This window comes from Rhincodon typus, chromosome 13 (assembly GCF_021869965.1).
Source record: "Rhincodon typus isolate 14 chromosome 13, sRhiTyp1.1, whole genome shotgun sequence".
NCBI lineage: Eukaryota > Metazoa > Chordata > Chondrichthyes > Orectolobiformes > Rhincodontidae > Rhincodon > Rhincodon typus.
The window spans coordinates 27848175-27866494 of record NC_063344.1 but is presented as its reverse complement, the minus strand read 5'-3'; the positions used below and the strand labels follow the sequence as shown (position 1 = coordinate 27866494).

Here is an 18320-nt window from a genome sequence, read left to right as displayed (position 1 = left end):
GATTTAAAGTCCCTCAGATTTATCACTATGCTATTAACTTACTGATCTAGGACACAAATATCCTCAATAGTATCAACTTGATTCACGTTGAGTGTCTCCTTGGGATTCATTTCTGTGTTATTATTCAGAGCAAACTGTTAGTTGTCCACAAGGTTCAGCTACTGGTTTTGCATTGCCTTTCAATAATGCTTTATTTTTCAGGCAAAAACTCAAAATGTTGAAACAAGTCGTTGTGCTCATTAAACTTTAAACCTGAGATTTTGTTTGTTTCCTTCCAGAGCCAACAGTTTCTTCACTGTGGTTGATGAAGCAAATTGTCATGCTAAACAGAAATAACTGTATCACTTACATGAGTATAATATTTTAGATTTGAATCATTCACGAAGAACCTTTAAAGTTGTTACACACGTGAAGTTTGTAAGCTTGTTATGTTTTGGGACTCTGTCTTTACTTTAAGATAACATGAAGGTCTGCTCTGAATTATGCTGATAATAAACCTGGGTGACTTGGCTGTTAGTGGAGGTCCAGCTTGTATTAGTAGAAACAAAGCACAAAATATTCTTACCTGTAAACTATAACCTGAGCAGCTATGTTTATAGTGTATAGATTGTTAGTCTCCAAACACAGTAAAGTGTTAGGAATGAGATTTTGTGAACTCTTGTAATTTACATTGTCTATTTATTTCTACGATCAAATACAGTTGAGAGTTAGAGGATAGCTGATTAGCATTTCTATCTGCATACAAGTTCCATTGTGATTAATATTAACACGGAAATGGGCTTTTTGAGTCCATAGGAAGCTATTGTACATAGAACACACAACATAGAACCATACAGCACAGGAACAGGCTCTTCGGCCCATGATGTGCCGAACATGATACCAAATGAAATTGATCCCTTCTGCCTGCCCTTGGTCCATGTTCCTCGATTCCTTGCATATTCATGTACTTATCTGAAAGTCCCTTAAATGCCCTTATCGTATCTGCCTCCACCACCACCCCTGGCAGTGTGTTTCAGACTCCTACCACTCTCTGTGTAAAAAAACTTGCCCCTCATGTCTCCGTTAAACTTTCATCCAGAACCTTAAATGCGTGCCCCCTTGTATTAGACATTTCAACTCTGGGAAAAAGATTCTGAACGTCAATCTTATCTATACATCTCATAATTTTATAGACTTCTAGCAAGTCTCCCCTCAGCCTCCGTTGCTCAAGAGAAAAAAAGAGTTTTTCTAGCCTCTCCTTATAGTTCATACCCTCGAATCCAGGCAGCATCCTGGTAAACCTCTTCAGCACCCCCTCCAAAGCCTCCACATCCTTCCTCTAATGTGGTGACCAAAATTGAACACAATATTCTAAGTCTGGCCTAACCAAAGTCTTATAAAGCTGCAACGTGACATCCTCTTGTACTCAATTCCCCAACCAATAAAGGCAAGCATGCCATAGGTCTTCCTTGCCACCCTATCCACTTGTGTGGCCACTTTCAGGGAGCTATGGACTTGAACAAGATCCTTCTATACATCAGTGCTGTTCAGAGTCCTGCCATTAACTGTATACTTTTCCTTAACATTTAATCTCCCAAAGTGCAGCACCTCACACCTAGCTAGATTAAACTCCATCTGCCATTTCTCCACCCATATCTGCAACTGATCTATATCCTGCCGTATCCTTTGACAACCCTCTATACTATCCACAACTCCATTGATCTTTGTAATCATCTGCAAACTTACTAACCCATCCATCTACATTTTCATCCAAGTTATGTCACAAAATTGGAGTTCTCAGTATTGGATCCCTGCAGAATACCACTAGTTACAGACCTCCAGTCTGAAAAACACCCTTCCACCAACGACCCTCTGTCTTCTATGTGCAAGCCAATTCTGAATGCACGTAGCCAAGGCACACAGGCCTTATAGGATTAGTTTTTTTTTAAAAATACCACAGAATCTCAGAGGTAGAGCCAGTCTGCAAGAATCTAAGAGAGAAAGAAAAAGAGCAGGAAGCTTTAGGCAGTAAACCTCTATTGTTCATCATATGAGATGTGAATGCCGGAGGCTTAGAATCACTTTGAGGTTTTTGGAGAATGATTTGTCTATTTAAGGGACAAAGAATGACAGTGAAGGGAGATTTTTTTTTATTTTAAATGTTTAATTGTGGATATTTCCCATCATTTACAGTATGTGTTACTTTCTGAAATAGTGGATAATCAATCATGGTTTTAGTTTGTTGCAGGAAAAGCCTTAAGACCCGTCATGTAATTCTTTCAGTATTTCCTTGGAAGTTCAAATTTCTTTTTAAAGTTTATTGATCTCTGTGGGGATCATAACAAAGCATAGCACTTGACTAACCAATCTCATTAGCAACATTACATTTGCCTCTGATTCCAGGTTAAGGTGAGCATAAAGTTAGCATAATATAAAATATTGTAGAGGTTTTATATGATTCATCAAGCAGTCTCAAAGGTTACAAGGAGTACCATTAGGATGGAAACATTGAATTTTCACAGCAGAATATTTGTTTTCCACTTCAGGGTTTTAGATTTCAATTCCAACTTTGACTGCCATGTGAACTGAACTATTCTTTCTGCTTTTATATTTGGTTTACTATCTTGTATGTTGTGGAATAGTGATTCTACTTAAGTTTATTTGCTTTATGCTGGCATTATAAAATATATAATTATCATCAGTCTATTGGGCTTTCCCACAAAACCTTTTTATATATTTACCTATAAAACAATAGCACCTACACTTCAGAAATAATTAATTGGATGTAAATTGCATTGGGACATCCTAACGGTAGGAATGATGCCATACAGGTGCAAGTGGATTGATAACAACAGCATCAGTATTAATTATAAAGCACTTCCAAGATACCAAACCACCTACTGGTGCATTACAGATATTATAGAACAAAATGTGACACCAATCCATATGAGGAGGTATTCGGTCAAATGACCAGGATCGTGGACAAAGCTGTCAGTTTTAAGGAATATCTAAAAGAAGATAAGTGAGATAGGGGCAGAAAAGTGTAATTAGATTACTCAGATGTTCAAGGCCTGGGAAACTAAAGGCTTGGCTACCAATGATGAAGCAATTAAAATGAAGGATGCTCAAGAAATCAGAATTAGAGGACTGAAGACATCTTGGACAGTTGCAAAGCTGGAGGATTTACAGAGATAGGAAGTGGTGAGGCCAAAGTGAAATTTTGGAAACCAGGATAAGAATTTTAAAAACAAGACATTTTTGTTCCGGAACCAGTCTAGATCAGTGAGTACAGAGATGATAGGTAAATGAGACTTGGTGTGAATGAAGACCAGGCAACAAAGCTTTTGTTAACCTGAGGTTTGTGGAGGTTAGAATGTGGCAGAGCAGTCAGAAAAGTGTTGAAATCATTATGTATGGAGATAACAGAGTCCTGAATTATAATTTCAGCAGAAAATAAGCTGCAACATGGACAAAATTATGGAGATGAAAATAGGTGATCTAAGTGATACACAAGTATGAGTTCGGAAACTTATTTCATGGCCAGATGTGATACCAAAGTTGCAAATGGCCTGGCCTTATCTTAGAATGTTGTTTGGGAGTGGGACAGCACAGTGACTAGGGAATATGGCTGGAGCAGAAACTGAAAATGTCTTCAGAATTCCTGGTACTTAATTGGAGAAAATTTCTGACTATCCAGTCGTAGATGTTGGATATACAGTCTAACAATGGAGGAGCCCAGAAGTAAATCTGGGTGTCATTAGTATACATGTGAAAACTAATGCTGATCTTTTCATTGACGTCACCAAGGGGCAACATGTAGAGGAGAAATAAGAAATGCCAAGGATAAATTTTGTGAAACATCAGAGGCTTTTTTCTAGTAATTCATTGATTCCAATTTGATAGTTAAGAATTGAGCCGGGTGGGAGCAATCCCATTCAGCTGGACAACAATGGAAAAGCAGGAAGGTGGGCTCATTCTTTCTTAATCATAGATATAAATACATTTTACATCCACAAGATGACTTATTGGATTGTCACTTTGCAGATTTCTAATATTCCGTGAACTAAGCACCACTTCCTGTTTGAATATTAGTCACCACTGTGAGCAAAAAGTTAACATTATTGTAAAACAGAAAGACTGAAGAAAATATGCATAATTGTACTTGTTTTTTAGAACAGCATCTATAAGTACACACAGAAAATTGAGGATTTGAAATGCCAGTTGAACTGGGACAGGCAAGCTTTGGAGGCCTGGCTAGAGGAGTCAACCAAAACAGATGAAGATGCAATCACCATCCAAAAATATGCACAAGAAGATGAAGGAAAAATCAGGGTATGTTAAGTTTCACTTCTGTTTATTTACTCAACAATACAATATCCCATGGCAGTTTTCATGAACCTTAGGAAGTAACATAATTGTGAACTAAAACAAACACATGAGCAATCTACTGATTGTAAACTCTGTATTTTAAAATATTTTCTTTGTTTTTAATTATGAACTGAAATGGGAAAAGGATTGTTTAAACCAAGGACATTGGAAGGAATTGCTGCTTTTGAAAACAAGTTGCTGGAACTCCCTGTGAATTGTGTTTACATTGTTGGATTGCAAGCAGTGGGGAGATAAGATATGGTGGCACAGCACCTGGTTGTGTGTGCAGAGTGAGATTTGGCTAGCAACAGATCGATTTGTGCAATTGTGACCACTTGTGGATGCAAGAATACATCAGCTTAGCACCAACTCTGATTGGTTTCTAGGCAACTCAACAGCTGTTGAGTCTGAATGATTCAGAGGGAGAGAAGGTGAAGAAGGAGGCTATGTCTCTATACCTCTGCAGTAAAAGTAACCAAACTATGAAGAAAGCCAGTTATTTTCTCCCACCAGTTACAGTAAACTGTGGCTTTTCACTAGTAACTAAAAGACTTTATAATTAGTATAGCAATCACCATGTACATCCAGCAAAAAAGTGAAAGGTTCTGGAGAAGGAGATTGTCGAACAGAAGATTTTCAGAAGGAAAAGGAACATCTCATCACATCCTGTGGTTTAATGCAATTGAACTTGGTTTCTCTAGTATTTTGTTTCCTGTAACCATAATACCAATTTTGGTCTGTTTGATCTGTGTATGTGTTTGAGTATTTAAAAAGAGGGTTAGAATTTTAACTAATATAGGTTATATGTGGATAGTTCATTGTTTTGTTTACTTGTGGCTAGAATTTATTTATTTGTTATAAACACTAATTGTTATTTAGTACAGGAATCTGGTCAGTGTTTTCCATTAACCTGATTCCATCAGACAGGTAAATTTGAGACTTTGTGACTTTGATTAAATCTGTAGCTTTTTGGCCACCTCAAGAGTAGTGAGACTGGGAAGTTAACGCATTCTGCCAAGTGGATCATAATATGACAAATGTGGCAGGAGATGAGAATGTTGCAAGTCGTTGTAGTGAATCAAAAATAGAAAGGGGGACGAGTCAGCTAATTCCTCCCTCAATTATAGTTGCTGTAACATGGTGAAACTGTCATCAATTGCAATCATTATAACTGTGAAACTAATGGCATCTTCTGGCATCCACACGTGAAGCTAATTGTGGAAATCTGGACGTTACTGCCAATAGTTTCCTGCTCCTTAACAGCATTCTTTTGTCAAAGTCATACAACCAGATAAATTAGGAGCAAGTCATGATCTTCTGCTTCTATGCTCTTATTCTGAATGTGAAAACCTTTTTAACAGTTACACCTTGTTGAAAGAGTTGTAACTGGTTTCTTGACAGCATACTATGGCATTACTAATGTTGAACACCCTCTCTGGCTATGAAAAAAATAGAGGTGAATTTTACGAGAAGTCAGCCAAGTGTCAACTTTGGGGCATTTCATGGAGGATTTCTCTTCATGAACTCCATCATGTTTTCTCTCACAATTCTCTGCAGCTCACCACATTAAGTATGTATCCTGCTTGTGTTATCTTGGACTGAGCAAGAGTGGAAGTACACTGCTGGGACCTCAAGAGATCCTGATGCTGCCCCAAATTTAAAGCCGAGCCATACACTGGGTCAAGTGCTGCGAAAGAGGAGTGCCCTTCACTATGCATGTAATGGGACAGGAATGGAAGAGAAAAGCTTCTGAAAGCATGGATGATGCCTAGTTGCAAATACAAGTTTACATTTATGAATGTATTGCTATTTTACATTATAGCCTGTCTGATCGACTTTTATTGTAACTGCAGCCATAATAATCAAACCACGTAGGTTATCTGTTCTTCGTGCATATCTTTAAAAAACATCACCATCAACCTCCTTTCGAAAAATACATGCTTGGCTTGTCAATGCTTACAAAATACTACTATCTTCCAACCTCACTTTCCTCTGAAGTCCTTGAGCAAGTTATCACCTGCTTATCTTTTCTGCAATTCCCTGCTTGAATGTCTCCTACTGTGTTTCTATCCTTGCCACAACTCAACCCTAATCAAAGTTACAAATTATATCTTCAATGATGGTGAACACGATGCATTATTCTTCAGTTCCTTCTTCAATCCGTCTTTGATAGGTTAATCTTATCAGCCAAGATCATGTCTTTCGCAATTCTAGTTAATATGGTTTCACTGTTAGCTATCCACTCATAGCCAACCAGCAGCAGAAATAACTTTGCCTACCATTCAACATATTATTTCTCTGGGGCCCTCAAGGATCAGAGTTTAGCAGCGTACTCTTCTCTTTGTTTTTTTTGCTGCTTCCTTGCAACATCATATGAAGTCATGGGGTTAACTTCACCCAGTACTGTGTTGTCACTAACCTCAGTTTCTTAACCAACTCATTCATCTTTCCACATATGTATTAGTTCTAATTAAGCTGAAGGGTCTTTCGTTGCACATTTATAATGCCCCCAGATCCTGCCACAAACTCTATCCCTTTTCAATTCATTCCATCTTCTTGGGTTTAACCAGTCTACTTGCTCTCTGAAAATCCTTTCAACTCTGGTCTAAGATCCTAATCCCACATTCTATCCATCACCAAGATTACCTACGTCCACCTTCACAACATTTCCACTTTAAGACCGGATTTAGCCAATTTGTTATTAAAGCCTTCTACCATTACTTTGTCATTGAGGTTGGTTGGCTCGCTGAGCTGGTTTGTTGTTCTGCAGATGTTTCATTACCCTACTGGGTAACATCATCAATGCAGCCTCCGATGAAGCGTCGGTGTGTTTTCCCGTCTGGTTTTTAAACTCTGGAGTCCGTTGAGCTGGATTGCCTCACTTTCGGTTTTCCTTCGTAGTGGAGTGTATATGGGGTCGAGTTCTATGTGTTTATTGGTGGCTTTCTTTGTGGAGTACCAGGCTTCTAGGAATTCCCGTGCCTGTCTCTGCTTAGCTTGTCCCAGGGTATTGTTGTTGTCCCAGTCGAATTGATGGTTTTCCTTATCCATGTGGATTGAGATGAGTGAGTGTTGGTCATCAATAAACACATAGAACTCGACTCCATATACACTCCACTATGAAAGAAAACTGGAAGTGAGGCAATCCAGCTCAACGGACTCCAGAGTTTAAAAACCAGGCGGGAAAACACATCGATGCTTCATTGGAGGCTGCACTGATGATGTTACCCAGTAGGGTAATGAAACATCTGCGGAGCAACAAACCAGCTCGGCAAGCCAACCAACCTCAACACCCACAACCTGAGCTACAAATCTACTCCAAAACCTTAGACATTACTTTGTCACTTCATTATTCAACATATTCAACATTTGCTGACTAGCACTCATCTCTACACTCTCTAAACCTTTGCACGTCAAAAGCTTTGCTATTGATTTCACACCATATCTCATATTATCCATGTTCTTAATGACCTACATTGTCTCCTAGACTCTTGACACCTGAAATGTAAACTTATGTTGTTTAAATTTCATAGCCTCATCTCTTTCTTATCTCTATAATCTGTTCCAGTTTTAGAGTGACCCTCTCCCCCCAACAACAGTTGAAGCTATTCATTCCTCCTACTATGTCCGTTGTGTACTTTTCTTTTACTCTACTAGCCCTGCATCCCGTTCTCTGGAACTTATGTTCTGGAATTCTGTCCTTAAACTCCTCAACCTCCTTTTCCCTCTTGAAAACTCTCCTTAAAATCCAATTCTCTTCACCTAATCTTTTCGCAACCCACTTGTAATATTCTCCTAATTAGATTGGCAGCCATTTTTATCTAATTAGGTCACAATGGGCAATTTAGGACATTGTCTACAGTGAAGGAACTATTTAAATTATTTATGTTGTCTTTGTTGTTGATACTGCTGTTGCACTGTTCTCTGGGATTAGTTTGCTCAGTTGGCTGGATGACTGATTTGTCATGCAGAGTGAAGCCAATAGCATGGGTTCAATTCCCATACTACCTTCTCACCCACCAGGTTGTGACCCTCAGGTTCAACCACCATCAGCTGTTTCTCTCTAATGAAACAGCAGCCCTCTGAAACTATGGTAGCTTCAACTTTACCTATACTGTTCCAATATAGAAGTCACACAACACCAGGTTATAGTCCAACAAGTTTATTTGAAATCACAAGCTTTTGGAGCGCTGCTCCTTCATAACTTCACCTGATGAAGGAGTAGCGGTCTGAAAGCTTCTGATTCAAATAAACCTGTTGGACTAGAACCCGGTGTCGTGTGACTTCTGACTTTGTCCACCCCAGCCCAACCCCAGCACCTCCACATCAATTTCCTGTATAAGTTAGTGACTGCAGATCATAAGGAAAAGAAATATTGCATATAGAACACATTTACTTGGTAGAATTTCTGTTTATTACAGGATATTACAGTACGGATGGAGAGGATGACGATTGAAGCAAATAAAAAGCGTAAATTACTTGACAATGAAATGACTGAAACAATGGCAGCTCAGGTTAGAGACACTACAGAGAACTGTGTTACAAGTTCTGTTCTTATTCGATCGTATGGTATATTTGCTGTTATGAATATGCTAAGTACAATACTGCATTTACATTTAAGATACTAACATTTCTTTTATTGTTAAATCACTCACATTAATGTGTAGCAGCAAAGTAAACACTGTAGATTTTATAAAAAGCAAATTTTGAAACTTGTTTCTTTTAATTAGATGGAACTAGACAAAATAGCACATGACTTTCGTAGATCCCACAGTGAGAGGCAAGAACTAATCCACCAATGGCAGGATACTATTGAACAGATGCAGAAAAGAGATCAGGAGATGGACGAATGTGCCTTGGTAAGGAACTCCATTTCCACATTTGTAATTTTGATTTTTGGTACAGTTCTGTATTCCCTCACTTTTTATAGCTGATATATAAATGACTGCAGCCTGAGTGTCATCATATTATTTTGGTATGCTCCCCAGTCTTTGCTGGGGAGAAGCATGGAGAATAGACAGAGATTGGCTGTGGCATGTACCAGACACTTTGCTAATGGCCTCAATGCTGTCAGTAAAATGATCATCAACATGTTTAAATATTTTAATTTGCTGCCTTAGCCAATGTGGTCAATTGCCTTGGCTTTGCAGATTATTGAGTTTAAATATCTTCTCTGCATTTGGAATGCTGCTTATTGAAGCAGAGGACGATCTCTTGAATCAATATTGTCTTGGTTCAAATGACAAAATAGTTGTCCGATGTCACTTTTCTGTATTTACAGATCACTTTTAAACTTCTGTTTGGAATTCTTTAATGGTTTGCATAACGGTCAAATGCATAAATACAGCTTATAACATATTTAATGTGCTGACTACTTCAGCAGTTTGCTAAATGCTTACTTGGTATTGACCCATTTAAAAAGCTGGCCTTATTTCAGCCAGTCTTGTCCAGCTGTTTCAGTCAGCCACTCACACAAAGTGAGTTTGCTTCAGTGATGAGATTTTGGATGTGTCTCTTAAAAACTACAAAAGGCAATAATTACTCAGTGAAATGTCCTGTTTTTAGAAATTATGCAGATAACATACTTTTTTACCTTTGTCATCCACCCTATACTGTGGAAAATCATGATTTCAACACACTTGCTGTGAGTAGTTCAGCATGTTTATCCATAAACAGGATTCAATGCAGTATACATTTTAGCCACATGATGGTGTCAAGTTCCCCATTTATTTTAAATTAATAACAGCAAGTTTAGAGAATGCACTTAACTTTTTAAACGTTAAAGAAGTTTATTTTTCATATTTAAGAAATATTTTAAAAGCTGAGCCCATTGTCAACATTGAGGATATTCTTCCTTTTGGTAGGAATAACAGCAAAATGGACTATGTTTTAAATGGTAAAAAATTGCAGAATGCTGCTGTGCAGAGGGACTTGGGTGTCCTTGTGCATGAATTGCTTGAAGTAGGATTGCAGGTGCAGCAGGTAGTTAAAAAGGCAAATGGAATTTTGTGTGTCATTGCTAGAGGGATGAAGTTTAAAAACAGGGAGGCTATGCTGCAGCTGTGTAGGGTCCTGGTGAGGCCACACCTGGAGTACTGTGTGCAGTTTTGGTCTCCTTACTTGAGAAGGGATATACTAGCACTGGAGGGGGTGCAGAGGAGATTCACTCGGTTGATTCCAGAGTTGAGAGGGTTGGATTATGAGGAGAGACTGAGTGGGCTGGGATTATACTCATTGCAATTCAGAAGAATGAGGGGAGATCTTATAGAAACGTATAAGATTATGAAGAGAATAGATAAGGTGGAGGCAGGGAGGTTGTTTCCACTAGCAGGTGAAACTAGCACTAGAGGGCATAGCCTCAAAATAAAGGGAAGCAGATGTAGGACTGAGGTCAGGAGGAACTTCTTCACCCAAAGGGTTGTGAATCTGTGGAATTCCCTGCCTAGTGAAGCGGTTGAAGCTACCTCGCTGAATGTTTTTAAGGCAAGGCTAGATAAATTTTTCAACAGTAAAGGAATTAAGGGTTATGGTGAGTGGGCGGGTAAGTGGAGCTGAGTCTCAAAAAGATCAGCCATGATCTTATTGAATGGAAGGCAGGCTCGAGGGGCCTGATGGCCTACTCCTGCTCCTAGTTCTTATGTTCTTATGTTCTATATGTTCTCTGGAGAATCATGTCATACTTCCACGTTCGAGATATTGTAGATAACGAGGTGTGGAGCTGGACGAACACAGCAGACCAGGCAGCATTAGAGGAGCAGGAAAGCTGCTCTGATGCTGCCTGGCCTGCTGTGTTCATCCAGCTCCAAATATTGTTATCTCAGACTCCAGCATCGGGAGTTCCTACTGTCTCTGGAGATATTGTAGTTTCCAGGTGGTCTCATATTTATACTTATCTTCACTGTAATTTTTATGAGTATTAAGAGTTGATTTTCAAGGAACTATCCAATGCAACATTAAATTAAAACTATTGAAATGGAATATACTGTTCCTTGCATTTTTTCTATATATACATTTCATCTTATGAAATAAATGCAACAATAAAACTATAAAGACATTTATAATGGATGCATTTGCAATCCTATCTAAAGCTCATAAAGCAAATCATTGTTCATTATATTTTTCCTAAAGCAAGTATCATATTGATGTATTTATCTCCTTTAGATTTCATCTCTCAATCAAAAGGATCTTCTTTCCTCTTACAATATATAAAGTTAGGTTTTTACATTTAACAATCTCTATAAGCTTTCCCAAAAAAAAATGTTCCTCAATTTCAGTTGAACCTTCATTATAGTCAAAGGAATAGTTCAGGCCACACTCAGTAAGTTAAAACACTATTAACTGTCTGGTTAGTTCCTATGACTATAATCCTATAGGCATTTAATTGCATGAATATCAAAAATGTCAAAAACAAAACTCTATATAATTCTGGTATAAGTTTAGTTTGAAAATAGATTGATGATTGCATAACACTGAACAAAATCATCTTTAACAGATGTTAGCAGAGGTGAAGCAAGAAATACGAGAGAAAGAAGCAGCTATCAATGAGAAAATCCAGTTTCTTAAAAATGAAACCGAAAACAATAAAGAATTTGAAAAAAAGATTTCTATAAATGAACGTCTCTCGGCTAAACTTCGATTAGAGCATCAAGGGCATGAAACAAACCGGCTTCAACTACAAAACGAGGTAATTACACAATATTTAACAGCTACAAGTGCAAAACCTCATACCAAGAAGTGAATTTAATATAAAAAGGTGCATTTTCTCAATTTATGTTTATGGAATGAGCAATCTTCTTCATTCTGGCTGAAAGAAGTTGTCTGATTATTTTAAATATGTCTTGTTTGTACAAAATAGGTATATTGAGAAAATTGTGATGCCAAAAGTCCTGAATGCTTCTGATGTCATACTACTATAACTGTGGCAGGAGGGTTTAGAAATTATACTGAACACTTTTTTTATTCATTTTGTGGATTGTGGACATCGCTGGCTGGTCTAGCATTTATTGCTTGTCCCTGGTTGCCCTTGAAAAGGTGGTGGTGAGCTGCCTTCTTGAACCGCTGCAGCCTACCTGCTGTGGGTTGACCTACAATGCCATTAGGGAGGGAGTTCCAGGATTTTGACCCAGCAACAGTGAAGGAACGGCGATATATTTCCAAGTCTGAATGGTGAGTGGCTTGGAGGGGAACTTCAGGTTCAGGTGGTAGTGTTCCCATATATGTGCTGCCCTTGTCCTTCGAGATGGAAGTGGTCATGAGTTTGGAAGGTGCTGTCTGAGGATCTTTGGTGAATTTCTGGCAAGTTCAGTTGATTTTTGAAGTTTCTATAGAGCAATTTTGCATAGGCCATCTACAAACTCCTTTAATGGCAGAGGGCATCAGAATGGTCTAGGCTGATGCTAGGATCTTACCTGATTTAGCAGTAGGTTGGGGTAGGTCTATACATCCAGTTAAAAGACACAGAAAGCGCATATTGTAAAAGTGCATTTTGACTGTCAAAACAATAGAGAGCAAAATCATTCCGTTTTTTGGCCTGGTGTCAATTGCATCAAGGTTTCTTTCCATGAGGCCTACCGAGATCTCTGTCTACATCTTACCAAACTCGCCTCATAAACTACTACCCTGGCCCAATGATACCTCTCTTGCCTGATTCTATCCCATTCTACCAATTGCATTGCCCATCACAACTTACCACTGTTGATATATTCTTGCAGTGGCGGCATCTTTATGAGATTACTGTTCAGCCAGATAAGAACTGTCAGTCCAGAGCTGCCCTACGCAGTTCCTGACTTATGTCCCAGACACAGCAGACAAGGGGATATTGGCACCCCACTTTCTGGTCAGCGACCTGAAGGTCCTGATAGACATCCTCGTCTCCCAGGACTGGCAGAAGAGAGTATTATGACACCAGACCATGCCAGTTTGATTCGAGGTTGCCACCCAGGTCAGTGAAGTCTCAGTTTTTGGGAAGATTGCAGAACAATGTAAGAAGAAGGTCAATGGCCTCCTTCATTCTGCCAGTGAGAGTGTCACCATCTTCTTTTTGATACTTCACACTCATTCTATCTCTCTTACTGCATTCACTTCCCACCAAGGCTCATGCTCTGCTACTCTCACTTTTGCCTGAGACAGTGAAACATCAATATGAAAAGGAAATGGTGCTTTGTCAATGTCAGAAGAGGTGCATGGCAGACACAGCGCAAATTCATGAAAACTATGACGATGTGTGAAAAGAAAAGGGATGGTATGAATAGTGGGGTTAGTATAGACACCATTCAATCGGGAATATTGCCACAGTCTGTTCAGAGGCTGGGTCATTTCTAGTCTGGGAGGTTGGCCATGGTCAGTTGGGTCATTGGTCCAGCACATGTCCAGGAATCAATTCCTTTTCAGTCCAGGGATGGGGTGCACTCAGCCACTTTGTGACCTGATTGCTATCTTGTCTTCGTCCAAATGAACAAGGGTCAATGGAGCAAGGCACATTCATTGAAAAACTCATCTTCCCCACTGGCCAAGGCACACAGTTTCTTGGACTACAAGCCATCAAATTGTGTATGATGAATCCTCATGCACAAGATGAAGGGTGCCAGGAGAGGATTTCTGTGTTGGAGATGAGGTACTACATCCAGCACCCACCCCTGCCAGTCTTGGCCCTCTCCAAATGCTTGAGCACCAGTTTTACCTGCAATGTATTAAAGGTTTAGGACTGAGTGGGATGAGAATGGGCACAGAAGTTGTTGCGAGCATGTTTACTCATAGTGCAGTTGGCAGGAAGGGTGAATAATTTAAGAGGATGAGATGGGTTTGAGCTCTTGATACCATATCATATGACGCTGAGGTTCGCAGGATACGACTCTTTGTGAGATGCATGCGCAGTGGCAGAATTAGACTGAGTGATCCCACTGGGAGTATGACATAGCATAGGTAGATGGTGCCATTTATCCATGTGGAGGACAGAAGATCATTAATGTTCTTGTGGCACTCCCTTAGCAAACACTTTTTTGGGCCAGTGGCATTGACCTGGACTGTGATCTCCCAGGCTAGACGGATCTTACGGTATAGCATCCTGGTGCCACTTGTGTAAGGAATAGGATATACTTTATCTTGTTGACTTCATTCAGCAGTATCTGCAAAGCAGCATCAGTAATCCCAAGAGCCAAATTCCCCTAATTGAAGCTATTTCTGTGCTTCTGGGGGATGACCACTACAGGCTTCTTGAAAGTTCTAGGCTTGCAGCAAATGAAGTACTGTCCAGCTGTATGGCACCAGAATTTTTGATCCCAGAAGGTTCGGTCAGTGATAAGAACTGCTAACTAACTCACCAAATGTGATTTACTGTCTAATTTCTGCAACACCTCACTTGTGTAGGTAATGAGCTGAAAAGCATGTGGTCACATGAGGATGCGCTCAGGCATTAACTGATATGGTATTAAGATGCTTGCAACCATACTTTGATTTCAAAACTGTAAATCTTGGCCTCTCTCTCTCACATGCTCTCCTCTCTCTCTGACTCTCCCTCTATCTCTTACACAAACTAGACTAATGTGTCTATGAGATTCAGACAAATTGTTGGGAGAACCTGGGAAACAATCCTATGTAGTTTCCTGTAAACACTTCCCCTCTCAAAGCCCATCACCGTGACAGTGTGAATTGCATGGATCTTGAATCCAGATAGACATGCTAATTAGCTATCATCTAGAACCTCTAATATTCCATTCTGTCTTAGAATTAAATAGACAAATTAAAATATCACTGAAACAATGTATTCCTAACACATTCCAAGGACATGGAGATTAACAACCTATCCGATATTAGCAGAACGATTTTGGTCAGTTTGCAGGTCTACCCAGTCTTGTTGTCAACAGAATTCAGGATGGGTCACATAACTCCCTTCATTACTGAGGCACAGAACAGTCTATGCTTCAGATGACAAAAGTATCATGAAACATATTCTTTTCAAAAACAATTTTAATGTTTCAGTACAATGAAGTATCATTTGGCATTGTTTACTGAAATGTGACTTTGATACTGAAACAGCACAACATGCAAATGAAAATTAGCAATAGCCTAAAGGTTAACGAGGATGCAAAAATAGATGGTTTGAGTGAATCGGCAAAAATCTGGAGATGACATGTTATGTGGGAATATGTGAAGTTGCTCAATCTGGCAGGAAGAAGTGTAAAACAGAGAACAAGTGTAGAATGCTGAAGTGCAGAATGATCTAAGGATTGTGGTAAATGAGTCAAAAAAGTCAATATTCAGGTTCAGTAAGTGATTCAAAAGACTATTTGAATGCTATCCTTTATGACAAAAAGAATTGAACATAAAAGTAAGGAAGTTATGCATCAGTTACACAGGGCATAGATGTGACCACATATCGAAAACTATGTGCAATTTTGGTCACCTTCTTGAAGAAAGAATTTAAATGCATTGGAGGTAGTTCAGAAGAGGTTTACTAGATTGAAACTTGGAATAAATAGTTTGTTTAAGAGGAAAGATTGGACCATCTGGGCTTCATTCCACTGGAGTTTAGAAGAGTGTGGGGTGATTTGATTGTAGTTTATAAGATCCTGAATAGTCTTAACAAGGTGGATGTTTCCTTTTGTGGATGAGTTCAGATTTAAGGGAAACTGCTTTAAAATTAGGGGTTGTGTTTTCTCTCAGCTTCTGCAACTTTCGTGGAGGTGGGGCCATTGAATATTTTTGACATGGAAATATATAGATTCTTGTTAGGCAAGGAAATAAAAAGTTATTAGGATAGATAGAAATGTGAAATCTGGAACTCAAACAGATTAGCCATGGTCATATTGAATGACAGAGCGGTCTAAAGAAACTGGATGGCCCAATTACTCTACTTATTTACATGTGCGTGACTAGGTTTTATTAAATTAATAATTAGTTAATTAATTAATAAATAAAATACTGGAAATATTCAGCAATTCAGGCATGGAAGGAGAGAAAAACAGAATTAACACTGACATACTGATAATCTGTCATCAATCTGAAAAGTTCACTGCATTTCCTTCTCCATGTATGCTCCTTTACGAGGATTTCCAGCATTTTCTGTTCCGATTTCAGATTTTCAATGCCTGCGGTTTAAGCTTTGGTCTTTTGCCTGGAGTAAGTTCTGAAGAGTTCATGAATCCTTTTTTTTGCAACTTTTCCAGTATCTATTCTCTGTCCTAATCTTAATGGCTTATTTTAAAATGTCTGTTGTGATATTCATCACTATGACTGAAGTTTCTTTTGATGATATGTACAGCTTGACACCTTAAAAAGCAGAGTGGACAGGACTGCAACTGATCTGGAAACTGTAAGAAGCCATATAGCAGATCTGAAGCGACAAAATGCTGACAAATCCAAGAAGTAGGTGTTTAATTCGATGTAATAATCTATTTACTTTAGCATTCAAAAATGTTGCTTATTTCATCTTTCAATTATTTATCACATTTTCTGACTGTTAAATGGAGGTGTCGGTAATCCTTGAGGTACAAAAAGAAAGAACTCGTCCTAATAAATGTGCAAAATACCATCAATCATATTTGTATATAGATATATCACTCAATCGGTTTTATCTTTACCTAGCTCAAAAACGTTGACTTCAAGGTTAAGGTGTCTTTCATCTCCAGACCTGATTAAATTAAGGCTTTCCTTTGTGCACTTTTCTCCACCCCCTCTAAACTCCAGAACACCCAAAACTATAGTGCATGTATGTTTTTTCCAGATGACGGCCTGATCTGGCTATCCACCAATCCTCACTCATTGGTTTGTGCTCTTAAAATTCATTGGCATATTTAATTAAAGTTCCTCATCCCTTACTAAGCAACTTAGCCATACAACTTCTGAAATTCGGGCCAGCTCCATATTTCCTCCAGATTTCTTCGTATGCTTTTGGCCTTTTTTCCACCACTGGTGATAGCAGTTAGCTACCTTGGACCTTTTCTTGAAGCTCCCTCACAGGATCACTTTACCATTGTCAATGTAGCTACACCTTCAAACACTTAGAGTCATAGAGATGTATGCATGGAAACGGAACATTTGGTCCAACTCATCCAAGCTGGCCAGGTATCCTAAATTAATCTAATCCTGTTTGCCAGCATTTGGCCCATCTCTTTCTAAACTCTTCCTATTCATAAACCTATCCAGATGCCTTTTAAATGTTGTAATTGTATCAGCCTCCATCACTTCCTCTGGCAGCTCATGCAGACACACAGCACCCTCTGTGTGAAAAAGTTGCCCCTAAGTCCCATTTAAATCTTTTCCCTCTCACCTTAAACCTATGCCCCTAGTTTTGGACATTGCTACCCTGCGGAGAAGGCCTTGGCTATTCACCCTATCTATGCCCCTCATGTTTTTATAAACTTCTTTAAGTTCAAGGAAACTTTCAGTTACTCTTCCTAATCTTTCACCTTGTGGTCAGTTATGATTGAACATATCTATATATAAAGCAGGACAGGACATTCTACATGTTAAAAATACTATATAAATGCAGCTTTATTTTTTTTAAAATCATGACGTGTAAGCCTCAGCAAAAATACAGACATTTTTAACATCCCTAACAGTTCACCCTAATTGCCCTTGAGAAGGTGGAAATGACCTGCCTTCTTGAACCACTGCAGTCCATCTGGTGTCAGTATACCAGCCCCTGGGCTTTAGGGACACCTCCAGTGCTGTTAGGAAGAGAGTTCCAGAACTAGATACTGGTGAAGAAACAGTAATATAGTTCCAAGTCAGAGTGGTGTGTGTCTTAAAGGGGAATTCCAGGGCACATTGCTCCCATTCATCTACTGTCTTTGTCCTTCTGGATGATGAAGATCCCGAGTTTAGAATGCGGTGTCAAAGGAACCTTGGTAAGTTGTTGCTTTGCATCTTGTCAATGGTACAAACTTCTGCCACTGTGTGTGGCAGTGAAGGAAGTAAACATTGAGGCAAGATTTGGCACTGTTCAGAATGCTTTGTCTGAGGTGATCTTCCTT

General features: G+C 39.0%; 1 protein-coding gene across 1 annotated transcript in view; it reads left to right on the top strand.

The window, feature by feature from the left end:
• Positions 1-18320, top strand: part of ccdc39 (coiled-coil domain containing 39) — a 107340-nt gene that overhangs the window by 16398 nt on the left and 72622 nt on the right. Inside the window, exons 4-8 of the mRNA XM_048604832.1 lie at positions 4153-4311; positions 8769-8861; positions 9078-9206; positions 11840-12031; positions 16607-16710. Of these exons, the coding sequence (XP_048460789.1) occupies positions 4153-4311; positions 8769-8861; positions 9078-9206; positions 11840-12031; positions 16607-16710 (677 nt within the window). The remainder of the gene's footprint in view (positions 1-4152; positions 4312-8768; positions 8862-9077; positions 9207-11839; positions 12032-16606; positions 16711-18320) is intronic.